Source organism: Polyodon spathula, chromosome 8 (genome assembly GCF_017654505.1).
Source record: "Polyodon spathula isolate WHYD16114869_AA chromosome 8, ASM1765450v1, whole genome shotgun sequence".
Taxonomy (NCBI): Eukaryota; Metazoa; Chordata; class Actinopteri; order Acipenseriformes; family Polyodontidae; genus Polyodon; species Polyodon spathula.
In genome coordinates this window covers 29,851,483-29,871,663 of record NC_054541.1, presented here as the reverse complement: position 1 = coordinate 29,871,663, position 20,181 = coordinate 29,851,483, and the positions used below count along the sequence as shown (strand labels likewise).

At 36.1% G+C, this 20,181-nt stretch overlaps 1 protein-coding gene across 3 annotated transcripts; it reads right to left on the bottom strand.

The window, feature by feature from the left end:
• Nucleotides 1–766: 766 nt before the first annotated feature.
• Nucleotides 767–16,253, bottom strand: brd1a (bromodomain containing 1a). 3 transcript variants are annotated; one of them, XM_041257524.1, is made up of 13 exons: nucleotides 15,962–16,253; nucleotides 13,204–14,573; nucleotides 12,720–12,876; nucleotides 11,936–12,067; nucleotides 10,869–10,997; nucleotides 10,101–10,413; nucleotides 9,438–9,695; nucleotides 6,699–7,196; nucleotides 6,227–6,353; nucleotides 4,125–4,252; nucleotides 3,449–3,558; nucleotides 1,444–1,598; nucleotides 767–1,283 (listed from the first exon to the last, which is right to left on the bottom strand). In XM_041257524.1, exons 2-13 carry the CDS (start codon nucleotides 14,559–14,561, stop codon nucleotides 1,100–1,102), a joined length of 3,549 nt encoding a protein of 1,182 aa, XP_041113458.1. In that variant the 5' UTR covers nucleotides 14,562–14,573; nucleotides 15,962–16,253; the 3' UTR covers nucleotides 767–1,099. The 3 variants fall into 3 exon arrangements, 2 of the variants coding, with proteins under 2 accessions (XP_041113458.1, XP_041113459.1); XR_005950747.1 differs by lacking the exons at nucleotides 767–1,283; nucleotides 1,444–1,598; nucleotides 3,449–3,558 and adding an exon at nucleotides 5,641–5,848 and having other exon boundaries at nucleotides 4,176–4,252; XM_041257525.1 differs by lacking the exons at nucleotides 767–1,283; nucleotides 1,444–1,598; nucleotides 3,449–3,558; nucleotides 4,125–4,252 and adding an exon at nucleotides 4,290–5,848.
• Nucleotides 16,254–20,181: the final 3,928 nt, after the last annotated feature.

The window sequence follows — 20,181 nt, the reverse complement described above, 5'->3', positions numbered from 1 at the left end:
AATGCCATAAGTACTTTATACTCAATATCCCTAACAATTTGTATAATGTGTCATCTAATCTACATTTTAGTGTGCCAATAAAAATGTACAACTCAAAATTCTTAGTTTATAAAGAAATTTATATAATTTTACAATAAATAAAAACAAAAACGAGGCACATCATCCTAAAATGTAAAATACAGGTCCCCATACAACAAAATACATTTGATTAAAAAAAAAAAAAAAAAAAGTATAGTTTCTAAAATAACACACATTTTACAGAGACAAATCATATACCACGTAAAAAAATAATTAAAAAAAAATTTACTGAAAAAAGTAACAATAATCTGGGCAGCAAATATTTGGTGTAATGAAAATGATACACTTCAGGTTTTTACATCTACTCAAGCTTTCCCATTAAGCATTTAAACTATACAAATATATACAGAACTGAGAATACTAAAATTATAAATATAAAACCACTAATATATAAAAAAAATAGTTAATGCCACTTGGAGAAGCCTAAGTAAACAGACAATAACTTATGTAATTCAGACAAGATATAAAAACAAACAGCAGTTACTGAAATCACACTTTAACAGTATGATATAGCCCTATTTCAGTCTTTGATTTGTTTGTAGGATTTTACAATGCATTTAGCACCGGGAAAGCCCACATGGTGATATGGTACATATCTTTCTTTCTTATATATATATATATATATATATATATATATATATATATATATATATATATATATACACATACATACACATATACACACACACACACATATATATAGACACACACTGCAGTTAATACACTGTACCAAATAATTAAAAAAAAACAAAAAAACAACCATATCTATGGAATAAATTAAAGCTTCAGACAATACACATTTACATTTTCAGATTAGGAAAAAAGCTCTTGCAACTACAATGAGTGATGGAAAAGGTCATAATTAAGAATGGCAGTGAACATTTTAGCAAATTACTCTTGCTGAATGCAGTTACTAAGTACAATAATTGAGAAATAGACCTCCAGCACATTCATTAAGAAACAGTAATCAGCCCAATATAGCAGAAGTCCAAATGAGGCAAGATGTCAAGTTAGCACCGATTTAATCAACATCACTAAAATCACTAACTGGTTCCCCCTGTACTCGACTTAGGTGATTCATTGCTCGATCAAAGGCAGTCTGTACAGCTTTGCGAATGCTGGAGGTTCGACCCTCCATCATTTTTAACTTGTCGATAGTTTTCTCAATTCCAAGAGGAACCATTTTTGATTTAGGAAGCCACTGCCTGGTAAAACAAAAAGATAATTAAACATGTAATTACTTTAATTAATGATTATTCTCAAAACTATAAGATAGATGGAGGTAGACAGATAGATAGAATAGCTGATACGAAGTTATAGAATCTATTGAGCTTCAATTTTCAATGTTTAACAGTATGCACTTACCAGCTTCTCTTGTTGTCAAAGAAAAGAACAAGGAAAAGTTTCTCTCCAGACTTGAAGTGCATTTGTTCTCCTACTTTTAAAACATCCAGTGGAGGTATTGGTATAGACACACCATTATGGTGACAACCAAGCCGAGGCATTTTTGGATCTATTATCTAAAAAAAATGAGGAGAAAAGGCGACTAAAGTAAAATAAATAGCCCATTGTGATAAAAAAAAAAAAAAACAGGCACCTCCAAAATTACTGGGACCCTTGATAAAGATGAGTAAAAAAGGCTGTATAAAATAAACAACTCAGGTAATGAGCTATATTGGAATTTGACAACATGTGGAACATATTGTACTTTATTAACAATTCAAGGAAATCAACCAAAATTACACATTTCTCTAATTATAAATTTCCAAAAAAATGAAGTGTCACAATTACTGGCACCTTTGTTTTCAGTACTTTGTGCACCCTCCCCTTGCAGGGATAACGGCATTGAGCCTTTTTCTATCATTTTTTATGATACTGAAGAACACATTGGAAGGGATCTTAGACTATTCCTCCATACTGAATCTTTCCAGATCCTTCATATCCTTTGGTCTGTGCTTATGGACTGCCCACAGGTTTTCAATAGGATTGAAGTCTGGAGACTGAGATTTCCATCGCACAATGTTGATTTTGTGGTCAAGTAACCATTTCTTTGTGTTTTTTGATCTGTGCTTGGGGTCATTGTCTTGCTGGAAGATCCACTTGCGACCATGTTTCAGCCTTCTGGCAGAGGCAACCAGGTTTTTGGCTAAAATGTCCTGGTATTTGGTACAGTTCATGATGCCGCTGACCTTAACAAGGGCCCCAGGACCAGTGCAAGCAAAACAGCCCCATAACAAAGATCCACCACCATATTTTAAGATAGGTATGAGGTTCTTTTCTGCATATGCATCCTTCTTTCGACGCCAAACCCACCATTGGTGTGTATAGCTAAAGAGCTCTATTTTTGTCTCATCTGACCATAGCACCTGGCTCCAATCCAAGTGCCATTGCCATTTAGCAAAGAGACTTGGTGACCCCAAGATGCAACCAAGTTCTGTAATTCTCCAACCGTGGCCCCTGGATTCTTCTTTGCCTCCCAAACAATCTTCTGCTCATGAGGGAAAGATGGACTTGCGTTCTCTACCAGGCAGATTTACCATTGTTCCACTGGTTTTGAACTTCTTAATTATTGCCCTAATAGTGGTTAGTGGTATATTTAGGTTTTTAGCTATTTTTTGTACCCATTGCCTGATTTATGAAGGTCAACAACCTTTTGTCTCTTTTCATTTGTGAGTTATTTGCCCTTCCCCATGGTGATGGATGACAAATGGATTTTACATGCATGTTACCTCATTTTTATACCCCAGTGAAACAGGAAGCCATGAAAGGCAACAATACAGTTTCTTAAGACTGAGATGTAAAGTACAGTGTTAATGCAGGTTTAATTTTGTTTAATTTTAAATTTAAGAATCTTTAGGGGTGCCAATAATTTTGACACCTGAGAAAAAAAAATTATTAGTTGTTAAAAATAAATGTTTTCTCTGAGCAACTGTATTCGTATAAAAGAATATAGTTTTCCCATATTTGAGTGTTGTTTATTTTATTCAGCCTCATCTTTATCAAGGGTGCCAATAATTTTGGAGGTGCCTGTACATGTACTTAGATATGGTCATATTTAGACCCAACCAAAACAATAATTTAGTATTTTGGCAATACAGGGGTTGCATTTACGCCAATATAAATGAAGCACCAAGGGGTGAGACCAGCAAGAGTGATAACTAGCCCCTTCCAATCATGACTATCTAACATTTAAACTGATTACTTAATAACACGGATTGACAAGGGCCATGACACACACCCCCCCCCCCCCCCCCCCCCCCCCCCCCCCATTTTTTTTAACCCCCCCCCCCCCCCCCCCCCCCCCCCCCCCCATTTTTTTTTAATGTTGACATACAAACTTCTTATTACATTTTCCCTTGCTTCAACTTACCAGTGCAGGATAGGAGGGATAGCCACTACACTTCGCCCAGACTAGTTTCAGAGGTTCCAGGACAACAGTTGCAGAATTAGCAGGCATCCATATATTGTTGTTGCCAACTTCTAGGAGAGCAGGAAGAATGACAATCAAGTTATGATGAGTTAAAAAGCAAAGCAAAAAGATGTAAAGCACAGGTCTCTAGTCATTTTTTCTCCGGAAAAAGCCAAGAAAACCTTTTGATGGCCGAATGAAACTGAAAAAAGGGTTATATCTCATAGCCCCATGCATTACAGAGATAACACGGACATAACAATGGAGGTAGCTGCTTCTGCATCCAGCACTCAAAGAATATCATAGACATTTGCAGAGCTTTTTGAGATGTTACAGTAATAAAATAATGACTTAAATCGCATTATTGAGGAGTTTGGTGATAAAACGAGAATTCAGGAGAGGATTTATCAGTATGCACGTCTATAAAGAGGTATGTGAAAAATACAGCGAACAAGGGGTGGGGCTTGGCCGTAGATACAGAACTGAGTTTTTTTGCGATTCAATGCCTTTTGAACCCGTTTTACTCTATAAACAGCGCGTGTGAAAATAAACTGGACCCGACACGCCTGACGAGCGCTGAATAAATTGACTGCAAAGGGTTAAAACTGTAAACTGACAGATTTTTTATAACAAATACCTGCTGCAATTCTTGCTGCTTTAGCAAAGTTTCCAGTTTCAATGCAAGCTATTAACTCATTTTTATCATCAACAGTGTTTCTTCGTACCAGTGCCGGTTTTCCTTTCCCACATTTCGGAAGGCTCAAACTTGAAAGAAAAAAGAAAAGAAAAAAAAAAAAGGATTGCATTAAATTTTATTTTTAGTCCCTGGTTTGACCCACTGGTGAATTCTTACCCACATATCAAGTTAAATGAAATCAGCAATGTTTGAATGTGACAGTGTTTTTCAATAAATATAGAGACACAGGATACTCCATGACTATTTATGGGAGTACAAAATACAGGTAAATTATGTGCCTTAAAATCAAACTCTACATCTGCAAAGCAATGGATCTGAATGAAACAATATATATTACAACAAATAATAACCTAACACTATTTTCTCTGTAGCACTGAATCCAAAAATATTGTTCGACATTATACAAGTCAACATTTTTTTGGTGTAGGTGTACAACTGGAGTAATATAATATCCCATGCATCTACTGGACCAATACAAATATTTATAACAATTAAAAGGACACTTCCAAATTGTAATTATACTGCAAAATGTGTTAGCCATTGTTTTATATATGGAAGCAATTATGCATTTCTAGTCAAAGTCAAACTTGAATGAGGTTATTATTAAATAGCCTCATTTGGCTCAATGTTTGCAACACTGGATAACTGTTACATTTAGACCACAGGTTCTCAAACTTGATAGAGGACCCTCCCTTGGCTAAAGGCAAACTTGACAAACTGAAGAACAAATTTAATATGTAAAAGATCACCCTTCTGCACACAACACACTGGCCATTCTAAAAGTTTCCCATAGTAAAAACACAGCATTGTAATAAAGCCTCAGTGAGAGCATGGTAAAGCATAGGTATGCAAAGTAAAGAATAGCAAGGAACGGTACAGCATATTATTAATAAACTTGGCAAACTATAATAAATACATAGCATAACTGGGAAAAGCAAAAACTGCAAAATTATGTGCAAAAAAACATGGTAAACTTATGTAAGGGGAGGCTGTGGATTGTCAGTTTCTAAGCAAACCTGACCTAATAAAGTACATTTTCTGATGTTATGTTTTACTTAATTAGTGCTGGGACAAACACAGTATTTTCATGTTCGGATACCACACCTTGAAAATCAAGTGTTGCAAGCTATTTCCCTAAATTTTTTTCCTTCTTTATAAAAGTTGAGGTTGTTACAATAGTAGAAAACACTACTGGAGGTTGAGTAAACTGTTGATGCTTATAATCAGGTGTCAGTAATATGACGTGACCTATATTCACTGTATTTAGAAAAACTGCCCTTGGAAATTATCAATAATTTGGCAAACAATTCTGAAGATTTTGCCTTGATTAGACAAACCATTCAGGGTCACAGCTAAAGTAAAAATACCCATGACCTAGATTTCTGCTCAAACCAAGTTTCATCACAATTGGATGACCAGTTCTGAAGTTATATGTAAAAATGTGTGACATACATACGTATGGACGTATGTTCGTACTTAGTGGAGCCTCCACTAAATCCCCATCGTCGGGGATGTTCATCCCCATGAAGGGGTAATAATGGTTTAAGTAGAAAGTTGCAATTGACCCATGATGTCTATGTATGAGGTGGCATCTCAAAGGAAGGCACCCATCAACAAAATAGGAGTTCCTCTACTTATCAGCAGGGATGCTAGGAATCCATTTCCTGCGGATAAATGCGGAAAAAAAAATATTTTCCATCTTGACAATTACATTTAGGAAAAAAATTACCCCACCCTTTTTTTCTATGTACTGTATATGTTACACTATTGTTAAAATAAGTCAGAGCTAACTTCCATTCTGTGAGCCGCACAACACAAGTTCAGCCACAGATTGTGCACCTTCAGTGAAACTGAAACCAGCCTCCTGACACAAATTTAGTCCACTTTGCACATCAAAAAGTGAAGATAGCAAAACAGTAAAATTGGTGAATTTAGTTTAAACCACTGCAGACATATGCAATGATAAAAAGTCAAGTGACAAAAATTGACGATTAGCAGTTGGACATTAGGTTATTTAACAAAAACATTATTTAAGAAAATACCTTGTGCTGCATAAAAGACTACTGCTTGAAGAGATACTGGATTCTGATGCACATCTGCGTCTGGGTTCAAGCTTTCTGGTTGGAGTGAGCTCCTTGCACTCATCATTCCCGAAACCATTAGTAAGTCCTAAAAATATATGGGATACATTTTTTTTTTTTTTAATATATATTGCAGGCCTGACTGACAACATGGATTAAGCAAGATAAATAATCCATAAATCAATTTATACTTGCACTAAAAATTACACAAACAAATCATCAACACCTCGTAAATATTTAAAATAGGCAATGGTTTCTGGAAACAGTCAAGATCATCTGGAAACATCATATTCTTACAAAAACGTAAGTGAAATTAAAAAGACAATAGTTCTGAAGTAATTTGTGACTTAAAACATTCAAAGAAGTCAAAACCCCTGAACAAGTTGCAGATACAAATCCAGTATATTACTGTTTGTTACCGTTTTGATTGTACCTGTATCAAAACGTTTCACGGGGGACTCTTCATTGCTTTCACTGTCTCCACATGCACTTCGGGACCTCTTTCTTGGCTGAAGAAGAGTCTCCAATCTTGGAATAACCACAGACAAAAATGTTTTGGTCCCTAGCTGAGGAGAACTAGGCTGTGCGTCACTGATTTTCCCAGGTTTTTGAGGACTTGCACTTTTAGATTTTCGAAAAAGAACAGATGTCCTTCTGTTGACATCACTTGAAGAGTCTGCTAATGTAGATGTGGCCACCACACTAACATCTGTGTCTTTAAGCAAGTGTTCTTGAGTGTGTCCATTAAACATTTCCTTTGGTGGAGAAATACCACACATTTCATTTTCAAACTTAACTCGTTTATGCAGTTTATTGTTCTCAGGGTTAGGTTCAATTGGTTTGAGGGTAGGTGGTTCTGAATTACTGTCCAAATTTAAAGGAGGTGGCAAAGAATCAGACGGTTCTAGTTTTGGTGGTAAGGACTTGTCGCCTGTAAAAGAAAATGACAATACTTGCAAATTACTGAAAGCTGCAACAATAAATATTGAACCTTATCAAGACTTATTCTAGGAGTTGTATTTTTTTTAATAATAACACTATCAAACAGGTGTTTTCATTTTAATGACAAACAGTTGCAAACCTTAACACTGCCACACCAACTCAGGATTAATCCTACTGGTGTTTTCTGGTTAGTATATTAGATATAGGTCATATGAACCAATTTTGGAGACTTAACATTTAATGAACATCATGAAAAATCAACTTTTATAATTTCACTTTATTTGAATCTCCCACTTTTATTCAAAAGAAAAAGGTGGCACAACAGAAATTTGCCATTAAAAACTCTTGAGAGCCTCTTTCATAAAGACATGCCTCACTTTCTTACATCATCCAGCACCTTGGCCGAAAGATCACTTTTTGCTTTATCATGGAGACTGGGTGCTGGCGGAGATGATTTTATATGAGAGTTTCATAATTCATCGGGCACTGCTTGTAGACAAAACAAGATTAATACTAGAAAATTAAGTTTGATTTTTGCTCCAAGTGTGTCACTACATCAAGTACACCCTACGGCACTGGTCCCCCACAGAGATCTGGCCCTCAATTTTGATTCGTGGCCTGCAGTATAATCAGATATTACACTTTTCAAATCGTACTACATTTAGACTAAATATGTCATCTTTGACAAGTGAGAAAGAAGAACGTAAGAGAGAGGAGTATGCGCACCTATCGGACACAGTGAGTGAGAGAGAGGAGGGTGTATGTCTGCAGTTGAGCAAAGTAGTCTTGAAACAATAATTATCAATTATGTTCTTGCATGGATTCTTTTGTTGCGTTAAATTATTGATCAGATTATTATCGTCCATTACCCAATATGATACGTTTGTGAGGAACAACAGCTCTGCATTGAAGCAGTAAACAGCACTAAGCTGTAGGCATGAGGTGCAAATGTCTCCAAAATAACTTTTAAATACTCAATGCCATAAGCTTCTAACATTATAAACTAGTTTCGAAATCCGCCCTGTAAGTAACTAAATCCATGATGCTAAACCTTAATTGAAGATTAATTGACACCCTTTACATTGCAGGTCCGATTTAGAGACGTGGAACGTTTACAAAGAGGTCCGATTTAGGAACGTGGTATTAAGATTTGCTGCTGTTTAAATTATTAAAAATGACACTTAACAGCTAAAGGTACCTGTTAATGTTGAAACTCAAAAACAGTCAAAGGTAAAAGTTTTAAGAAACCTTGCATGAAGCCACTAGCTGAAAAGTTTGTCTGCTTTTAATTTCTTGTTAGGTTTTCTTACTGTTGCTAGATCATTGGCTATATTGCTCCAATTTTATTTGGAAATAAATTAATCTGCAAGAGTTATTGCAGTATACTGTAGATAAGGAGTTGAATTTGCTTAGTCGTGTCCCCCCCCCCCCCCCCCCCCAAAGTGCTTTTTTCCAAATAAAACTCCCCCTCAAATGACATTTTCTGTTGCCTCCCTACAGTGGCTGTAGGAAGTACTTTTTTATTTAACAGAATTATCACAACTTTTTTTAGAAATATTAAAAAAAAAAAAAAAAAAAAAAAAAATTGTTCTCAAAACGTGATTGTGCTAATAAGAGGGCAGGATGCAGCTGCCAGCAAAGTGTTTTTATTATTTTTTTATTTTTTTACACCTTGGCTAGTATCAATTAACAAGAAACAAATGTCAGATACCTTTCCCCATTAAAAAAAATGTAATCCTGTAATGTTAGAAATCAAGTCATCACTGCCAGCCAATAAGAGATCTAGGTGCTTGTGAGAAGATTTTGTCATAGATGTACAGCCGACATGTGTCTGTGCGTATCTCGAAACACATTGGAGTGGCCACATCTGTGTTCACATGTGTATTAATGTATATATTAAAATTACAAAAAACTAAAAATTTCTCTTTGGTACTGCCACAATATATATTGCAAAAATTACATTAGTTGCACAATATAACTTAGTGGATTTCATCAACTGGAAACAGTTACCACAAATATATCTGTGTTGATAAACTATTTCTTCCTTTCCACAGTAGAGCTTACTTCTGTAATACATGAAACTTCAGGAAACTAGCCTTTAACTTACAGGAAAAAAGGAAGTCCATGAAAAACAGCAATTAAAATGACACTAATTTAAGAGAGAAAAGCAGAACTGAAATACAATTTGAAATGCCCCACTGCAAGTATATGAGAAATACTTTATACATACCATCTTCCTCGAGATTTTGCTCTAAAGGTGTACTCTCTTCAACCCAAGTTGTGCTTGGCTCTGGTTGCTTGGGTTGAGTTTTCTGCAGGCTAAGTTCGTATCGGACGTTACAGATTTCTTTCTTTAATAATTTTAAGCGTTTGCTCCTAGATGGACTTGATTTCATTGCACAGGTTAAGTCAAGTTTTTCAAGTAGTTCTTTGAGCTGTTCTTCCAAGGACATGTGTCCTCTGTTTACTGGATTTAGGAGTTTGTCCACTGAGGAGGCAAAAATGCAGGAAACACTTATATTAGTAAAACAGCTGCCACAGCCCCCCCCCCCCCCCCCATAAATAACTTGTGGTAAATAATGTTGCAACCAAGTTCAATTGGATAAGCAGTTCTCTAGACAGACAAGTCTCTAGATATAGCTATCTCAAATACTATACTTAGGCTATGTAGAACTGTGAGGATCACATTAAATGTCTACACTTTTAAGAAACATGAGTATGAAGTGAAATAGTATCTATAACTGAGACTGAAAATGAGACTGCCCATTAAATCAATGTAGTTGTACATTGGTAGGCATTAAGATAACATTACAAAATTTGTATGAATCTATTAAAGACAACAATCAAGGATTATGAATAGCTCCTTTACATCAGTACAGAAAAATAAAATTACCATCTTCCCAGGAAAAAGGCAGAGGTGGTTCAATCTTTGGTGGTTCGGACAAGTACATTCCTGTTTCATAATCAAATCCAATCCGCTTCGCATCACGATGGCTTTGCCTCAGAACAGTACCCCCTTGATCTCTTAATCGAACAGCTGCTCTGTAAAATATTGTGTCCTTAGCATTATACTTCATACAGTTTTCAATGATAAGGTTGAAATCCTCTTCAAATTCATCCAGGTTTTTATATCCTTGAGCTTCTATCCTTTTTCTCATTGTAGAGAAATCCATTGGATGTTTGATATGGTCCAAGTAATCAGAAACCTGCAGGTTAAAAAAAAATATATATATACATAACTATTGTATGTAGGCATGTTTTGAAAACCTGCTTAACTTATATATACAATAGAATTTGTACAAACATTTTAAGAACAAGTTTGTATATTACAGTATTGTTTAATTTCATACACAAATTCTGTACAAAGTGTTTGTGGACCATGTACAAACACAAATCTGCCTCAATATGGCAGACTAATGTATAGAAATTTGAATTACTGGTACTTTTTTTTTTTTTCTCCAACAATTGTTCCATTACATTTGCTAATTTTGTTGGTTTTCAATTAATATAAACACATTGATTTAAATGCTGGGTGAAATAGAATGCACAGAAATAGGTCTATTTGCAAACATTTACATGAACATGAAACCATTTTATTTGGCAATGAGAACAAAATAATAATAAAAAAAAAAGTGACAGATGCACATTATCAGAAACACACCTCTTTGAGGTTCACTGGCTGGGCAAAAATTCTGGCAGTATCTTTTTCTTCAAGCTGATCTTGCACTGACCGCAGAAGAACAGTGAAAGGTACCAACTGTAGCTCCATGGCAACCTGCTGAACCTTGATCTGTAGAAGAATAATGCATCCAATGAAATTAAAACATACAGTTGTAAGCACATGTCCAAGAAAAGGGAACAGCAATATCAAGCCACACAAGCAGTACACCCCCTTTGGACAAAACAAACTGCACATACATAAATGAATTCCTGACCTTTGTACATATTGCTTCCTCGTTTTAACTCAAGATGTGCACAGCACAGTACAAGCAAACACTCTGGTCAATATATTTTATTTAGTTTTTGCAACAAACTTGCAATGTGTGTTTTATGCGCCGCTTTAGTGATTAATCATCATTTGTACAATTTTTAAATGGACACAAAATGGTTTACCAGAATTCATAGAATGGCATAACTGTGCATAAAGATCACACTGAACACAAATGCAACAACAGCTGCCACAAGCAAAGCTAATTCCATGCACCACTGCAGGGACTGGCATGTGCCATAACTTGGAGCTTTTACTGTAAAAATGTGTTAATCATATCTGTTTTAGCTGTAATCTATATCTGATCTGTAATCCTGTATTTATCTATCACATTTTGAACCTCTCTCTTATGAGGTTGCTCTGGTAGTTGCGTACAAGTCCGAACAATACATGGCACCACAAACCCCTGACTGATTGTGGCAGGTGAGACTCAGACATGTGTCATTCCAGGAAATGGCTCAGGTCAATCAATGCATTGCCACATGCCAATCCCAGTATTACAGTACATTTAATTACTTGTAGTATTGTACATTTCCAAGACTTCAATGTGTTACTTTTCTTGCCCCTGCCTGTGGGGTCCAGAGAAAATCTGCAAGGACAGAAGCTGTGAAGTGTAAGAACGTAATGCTGATGTAGGCACTTCCTTCCAATATATAGGTACACCAGAAAGAGATTTAAAAAAAAAAAAAAAACACATGCCAACAAGGCAAATTTCAAATCAGGGGAAAAAAAAAGTTTACCTCCTCTCTCTTTAATTTCTCTCGTTTACGAATTAACTCCACCAATAAGCGTGCCCTCTCAAGGTCATGGCGAAGCCTGTGCCAGTACTTCAATTGTTCTTTCAAAGCACTGCTTTCCTCATTATCTTCCCTCTTCAGAAAACAAAGACCAAGAAAATTAGTAACTTTAAACTGTTTACATTGTACATTAGGTTCTGGAATAATAAGGCAAACCCAGATGAGAATGGGACAAAAACATTTATAGATACTAAAGAAAAAAGACTTTACAGGAGCTTTTCATCTGACGGCTTAAAAGAAACAGTTACTCAAATTCAGAATAATCATAATAGTTATCCGTCACATATTCGACTGTGGTGGGACCAGAGTAAGGGTGGATATGTAAAAAGGCAGATGAATGAATCCTATTTTAAATACCATTATAAACAGATGTAACAATTACTATATTCACACAATTATTGTTTTGAGAACAGCCATCTGTCGCGTGGATTCGCTGCCTAGTGACAGGCAGCAGATCGAGACTGAGGTTGATGTTTATACGCCCTGCAGGCGAACAGGATTTATTTAAATATCAACACACTGAACAGCTCACATGACACTACCTGCAATGGCATCGCACGGATCACATAACAGTGTACGAAAACTTTGGTAGGATCTACAATATCTGATCTAATCTTCTCTGTTCGATAATAAATTAACGTTGCTGAAGAGTTTGATCATGGCAGATAAATGGCTAGGGCAGATATGTGACAGATCACTGCAGTTACCTTAATCCAAATTTACTTACCTGCTGTGCATTTCGTTGTGACTGTAAACTTGACTGTAAACGCCGTAGCAATGGCACACCATTTCTTGACTGCCTTTTCAGTGTCCAGTAATTCAAAATACGTTCTATAAATAGTTTCTTTCTCTGTACAGCAATTTGATTGAGAATTTTGTTCAACCTAAAAGTAAGAAAACTGGTTCAAACTCAAAAGATACATTAGATTAAAAAAACAGCGAAAAAGCCAGTAATCTCATGAGACATGGAGTACCCTGTGGGACCTAGGGTGCCAATGTACTTAATGAACAAACATGTGGCCTATTCTTGAATAATCTATTCAGCGACACTATATTTAGTAAGCAGGTGGTCTGCGTACGTATAACTCCATCATTTACTGCCAATCATCCATGACGCACGTTAGGAAACAAAACACTTGGTTTTCACATTACTAAGAATTAAAGATATTAACAGATAGTAACCCACAATTCTTATATGCTTAAAAACTCACCTTTGAGATGGGATACTTGGTACAGATACTGTAGGAACAGCTCCCAGTGGTTCAGATAAAACTTTTTTACACTTCTTGTTTTTATGCTTTCCTTTTAATCTGGTCCTAGCTGTTTTTTGCCCTTTTTGACAAAGTCCATTTTTTGTTTCGGCTTCCTCATAAATTGTCAGAGGTCTCCTTACACAGCCCGTTGGAGTGTGTGCATCACAATAGGCAGTCTTTTTCACTGAGAAAGTTGTTCCAGCCTCTATTACTTCTTTTACAGGTTCCATTTTCATGTAAAGGCCTGCTTTTTGAGCACAAGTCACATGAAATGCTGTGTAACAGTTTGCTCTATGGCACTGAATGCAAGCACCATCCCCTTTCTGTTTACAGAGGTAGCATGTCAACTTCCACCTTGCTGGAGGAATATTCCTTACACCATCAATTGGCTCAATAAAAACAGTGTTAGCAAAACCCACTTCAGGTACCCACAGGGCACAAACCACATGTCCCCATCTATCATCATCCGTCTTTTTCAATGCACCGCCCTTGTTGGGGCAAAGTATGCAGTCTAAAGGCTGGGAAGGAGACTGCAAGCAATGCCGACAAAGCCACTGCCCCTCTGGGATGTATGGAACGCCATAACACTCTTGATGTACTGCTAAATTACACATGTCACAAAATAAAATGACATTGCTGTTCTGGCATTCACCATCCATACATATGCAACACACTGCATCTTCATCAATGAGAGACTGGGGATCTCCTTGATTCTGGTTCTCAAAGAAAGATTCCTTTTCAAATCTGTCCATGAGGAACTCAAATACATTTTGAGAAACAACACCCAGCCCTTCACTTCTGCGTTTTTCATTAACAAGTTCTAGCCATGCATAATCCTCCTCATCCATATCATACTCTACCTCTTTATCAAGCTCATCAGAGGATTTCTCAATAAATGTGTAATATGAAGGGGGTCTCCGAGGAGCAACAGGTGGGTTGTAATCAACAATACGAATTTTGGGCTCTGGGAGAGTACTAGATGAAACTGGTACCCCGTGTGCATTTGGTAGAACAGCATTTTTCTTTTTTAAATTATTGTTTTTAAGTCTTTTGGATCTTATCAGCGCTGGCCGTTGGCTGTTTTCCTTATTGCTGTTACATTCAGTTAGCTCTTGTGCTGTAAGGTCGTCCTCTGATATGATCTCTAAATTGTCAAAAATACTGATCCTGTGTAGACGACCATCAATCTCCATGTCTACCATCCGCTGAGCCTGGGCATATGTCAGTGTTTCCCGTGTGGGAGAGTTCTTGATATTGCAAGGAGAAGCTGAACGCCTTGTCGTAGACACTCGATGATGACGCCCTTTTCTTTTCATTTTGAATATAACCTGGGAGGAATTAAAAAAAAAAAAGACAGGAGACATGTAAGCAACATTGTTATTTCTAAGAAAATCACTTGTCATGTGACAACTGTCAATAATTGATCCCACTTTTTGGATGCATCCACATTACTTCCTTTAACAAAAAGTTATCAGTCTCATTATTTTTAATTATCATACGATATTTTACAATTCTAAGTTAAAGTAATTTATTAGATTTTAAATTCAGTAGTTTTTATTTATACAAACATGGATATTAATAGATAGCGAAGGAGAGTACTACCTTTTATTGGACTAACTAAACTATAACTAATCACAAGCTTTCAAGACAGAGGTCTCCATGTGAAAGTAGAAAAGAGAGATTAATGTTTACATTCAAAAGGTGGTTTATATTAATTAATGCCTATGCTAGCCAGGACTTTATTAAAACACTGACTTAAATAAATATAACGTAGACAGGAATAACTTAACAGGATGTCTATCATGAAATACTACATTTTGCTGACATTAAAATCACCAACATGGATATTAATTTATCTACGACAAGAGAAAACAATTATTACTTGTGTAGTAATGAAACTTAAAACAAGCCACAATATTAGATTACAATTCGTGTATATGGTTTGACACCAAAACTACAAGACAATAAACACAACCGCCACAAGTATTGTCATATTTGTTTGAGGGAAGCTAGTAGTAGTCAGTTCTACCAGAATTTAATAATACTGATTCAAACGGGAGGCAGTTATATTCTAAGCCAACCAACCGTTAATCTCCAAAATTAACATCAACTCATAAAAAAAATAAATAATTAGAATAGAACATAAAGTACTGTAGGGTGTTTGAGCAGTTCCCAAAATTGTTGAATAAAAGGTACAAGTAATACGCCAAACACATTGTTTAAGACTCATTCAAAACCTGCGTTTAAACCGACTTAAAACCAGGAACTTCCCATGTAAAACAGAAGTTTTCCTGGAATACGGCCCAGCTCTGTGACGTCACTGCACCAAACACTTTCCCGGGCCTGTTTGAATCAATGGGACATAGCAACATTACAGTTTAATATTGTATTTGTATTGAGAGTACGGTTGGTGCCTAACCCAGGCAGAAACAAAGTCTACCAGTATATCCTCTTTCAGCCAACTATTTTACCGAGACACACAAAGGGAGTCTGCCAGCGGCCTAGAGCGATGGGGCAGTTCACAATAATAAAACCAGAAAAGGCAAATATGGCGTCCAACAAAACAAGCACCATATGTACAAAAAAAAAAAAAAAAAAAAAAAAAAAAAAAAGCCCTAGCATTTATATACATCACAACTTTTGTTTTACGATATTTTTCGATTAAGAAAATTAGTACTGTACAGCTGATTGAAAATAATAAGTAAATAAATCTTACTTCTCAATGTTTTGTTCTGAAGACAACGGTAGCAGCTAAAGCAATGGCGATGTGGCCCGCGGAGTGGCTGTGATTCCGCACAATCTGATCCAACGGGCGCCGCTGAAGAAAGGCTTAAACTGTTTATTTAAAGAAAGCAGTATGGTTTCCGTGACGACGGTATCAGTTTGGAACGTCGTTCTTGTTCTCGGCACGCAGTTATTACTAAAAAGGACCATTCGTAAATCGAAGTGTCCAATTTCTAATAACGAACAACCTTTCTCCCAAACAACAATGCGGTTACACTAAAGGGTCCACCCGCTACGCATTCTACGCAATCACGCCTCTACGGCGATGGTACGTGAGGACAGACAAACGTCTGATTGGTGCGGTGTCAGGAAGTAAAATATTCTATCACTTTTTCGCAGGGAAGTTGTTTGGCTCTGAGCTAGACTATAGAAACAGCATCAGTATTATTAGTAGGACACAATTATTTGTTTGTTTTGGAGGAAGTTTAAATGCTTAAATGAATGATTTGCCAAGTGGTATTCCTGTTTCATTTTGTGTTTGTGGTTTTTCCCACCTTTTTCTGTGTTAGAACATTTAGCTGTAGTTAGTAAGCAGATGACGCAAATGTTTTCTTGGTCTTGTGGGGAAAAAGGTAAATTACACAGCGCAGAAAAATGACACAATGCGAGAACGTGCATTCTATGACCCCCCCCCCAAAAAAAAATTCAATTCAATACGCATCCTATAAGAACATTTGAACACAACCCCGTTTTAGAATATTGTAGTTATGCTAAACTATATTTCAATTCCCAAAGAGTGGTGTCCAGAAATTAAAATATTCTGAGGAATCCTTACAATTTTACAAGACACTTTACAATCTTAAAGGAAATCTTACATCCATCCTATGCAGTTCTTTTGGTAATCCAGCAGATATGTTATAGGAATTCTGTATGTAAATAAAACCAACCTGTAATAGAATTACATTATGGTGTATCACGTTAATTATTTTTTGAGAAAAGCAAATGCAGTAAAGTAACATTTAAAATGCTTAACTTTTGATGGATGTGCTGGCTAAATGAACAACACAGACTGGGATTATACAAACCCACAACCATATGAACGCTCACTAAAATAGTGCTGAAGATATTTGTTACAACTGCTCTTGCCTTTTACTTTTGGGCAAATTTATCAAGAGAGAATATCAATGGAAGCTTCTTTGTGTATCTCAAACCTGCCCTGGAGGAGCATCTATACAATCACAGACTGTAAATTGTGGAAGAGGCCACAGTTAGAATGTACAGTATTTGCCTTGGGCACTTTTGAGCAGTTTAGATAGTATCTGAATATTGGAGTAAATAACATCTGTCTGTATGTCACACTTACATTTTTTCATTGATCTTGAGAACCGCTTATACACTTATGCTGAAACTTGAAAAGGGTATTCTGTAACACGTTATTGATAGCATAAGTATGTATGGGGTAAATAGCATCCATATGTCTGTTTGTCAAACTTGAATTTTTACATGTGTATACAGTTCATGGTGATCAACTTTTTTCTTGTTATTTATGATTCTAATGTTGTGTTCTCGCAGATGTTGTGGGAGAAGTCACTGGCATGTTTGTTTTAACTATTCTTTTAGAATGGCAGGTGTCACAATTAAAATCCCCCTGCTTTCAAAACACCCTTTTAGAATTAGTTAGATACCTACAGCATCTAATGTTAGAATCAACATGAAGTACAGATCTGTTTATTTGACCTAAAGTTTCAGATGTATGCATGTTTTTAATAACATATGTTTAAAAATATACAACATTTTAATGCTCGAAAGCTCAGCTTTTTTACACAGTTCAAATTTCACTTAGCCTTACCTAAACCTAATGAAACAGGGCATTCCAAGTAAGGACATTTTACACAGATGTAGATACATTTGTTTTAATGTTTAACTAAATGTAATGTAATATTTGAATTTTTGTCAAAGGTATTCCGATTAAGAAACATTACACAATGTATCCTAATACATTAAAATGCTTTTTTTATGGGACCTGGTGTTACTTTACTAACCTCTCATTTATTTTATGAAAGGCATCCTGGGTACAAATCAGTCTCAGATCACATATAAAATAATTATTGTGCTTTCAACTTTTATCAACCACAGAATTCAGCAAAACTGGCAGCATTTACTAGAGAAGAATGTTCAGATCAAGACTGAAGCTCCTGCAGAGCTGTGCTGGGAACTTATCAAGGCTTCTGGTGACATTTTGTGCCAAACTGAAGCATGCCATTCTCCCACACCTTTCATAATGTAGGCACAATTGCCTGAAATTAATAACTATTTTTTGATATAAGGACATATCTGAACTAATCTGTTGGATTCACTTTTGAGCACAGTATGCAGTGCAGCATGTGAACTATTGACTGGAGCAGCTGCCGAACCACCCTACACCAAGGATAAGGGGGAGTGAGCCGCGGGCCAGTGGACTTTAACTGAACCCGACACAAAGTGGTCTCTACAGGATCATGAGCAGTCGGAGCATCGGATCAGAATTTATGGAGGAAACAAAAAGCTGGAGACAGCAGAAGGGAAGTCATAAAGAAGATCATGGGGCAAAGCCATGCAGTGTGAGATCACCCATGGCATAAACAATGAAAGACAGTGTAAAAGTCCTATAAGAACTGGCAATTTGCAGCAATAACTTTGAATTGGTTTCTGAGTCTAACATAGCTCCCTAAGAGAAGATAGCTCTAAGCTTTATACCTCTTGACTGCAAGAAGATTCTGTACTGTGCAATAAACGAACGCCAACGAAAGCTCTGTGTTCAGGACTCCCGCTAATAGGAAAAAGAGATGTCTGCGAGTCAGTTAATCTACGCGTCGAAAGGAAACATACCCGGCTAGGACACAAGCTTCTGTTCCTAGTTTGTAATCACAGCATAACGAGACTGTGTCTGTCTTTGAAGTGAAGCATTCAAGAAGAAAACACACAGGACGTGTGTGAAACCCCTACTTCGGTTTTGAAGATAAAGGAACCAAACTAACATTGCGCTTTTAATGCGCGTATGAAAAACCTCAGTTTGAACCTTGTTAAAAAGTAACTAAGCTGCTTAACTCATATTGTCATATGAAGTGCTTATTTGAAAGTATACTTGCGTAATTGTTAGTAAACAGTTGTAGTCCAGCCTTAGCTGTGATGTGTTATTAGAAGAACTGAAACTGAACAAGTTGTGTTTTGCATTTGAATAGATGCTTGTGTTTTAGAGTATTTAGCCTGTGACTGCTAGACGCAGGCCCACTGTCCGTGTAGTCAGCTGAGGGAACTGCCAGCAGAGTGACGTCATCACCTCATGGCAGAGCCGCGCAGCCTGTAGAGATTGAGACAGAGGAGTGACTGTACTGTGTTAGAATGAAATGCTGAAGCTATACCGAATGTTAGGAAAGCAATAGGATTCTACTTGTACTGTAGTTTTGTGTTATTGAGAAACGACATATACATAGAAGAATCTACATCCCATGAAAGTGTTTACTGGTGCTGCATTGATATGTATGTGAATCGTTATACCGTGATGATTTTCTAAGTTTTTCCTTTCTGTACCCTTACTATTATTATCTAATAAACTGCTACGATATTTTAACCTACCTTCTTGTGGTTGAGGGTGTTCTGTATGTTCATTGTAATTCCTCGATCTTATACACGTCATTAAATAAAATTATTATGATGAGGTCTCAATTAACGTGAATGAATATTCAGATTATTTAACAGATAACTAATAGATTGTCTGTGTTTGGTCGGTCTAATATGGTAATGGTCATATAGTATTCATTCAAGTTGATTAACGCACATTAATGTGAACTATATTCATTATTCAAACTAATTAATTATTTAAAGTAATTATTAAACAAACTAACGAGATTAGCTGTAATATATTTCTGTTATATAAATTAAGGGCAAACACAGTAGTATTATAATTTAGGGACATGTCACACAACACTGAAATGATAATAAAAAATATGTAAAAAGCAACACATTTAGACAAATAATATATAGGGCTCAATTTAGTGTCCAAATAGTGGTCATACACAGTTTTACGTCTTGTCAGTTTTTGTTAACATACATTTGATTTAACTTCTCAAATCATACATAAAAAACAGTCTTTACATAACTTTGAAAATGCACTCTGAATTTTTTTTTTAAAAAAGCTTTTGTTATATAACTTTCAAATACAGTCCATATGCT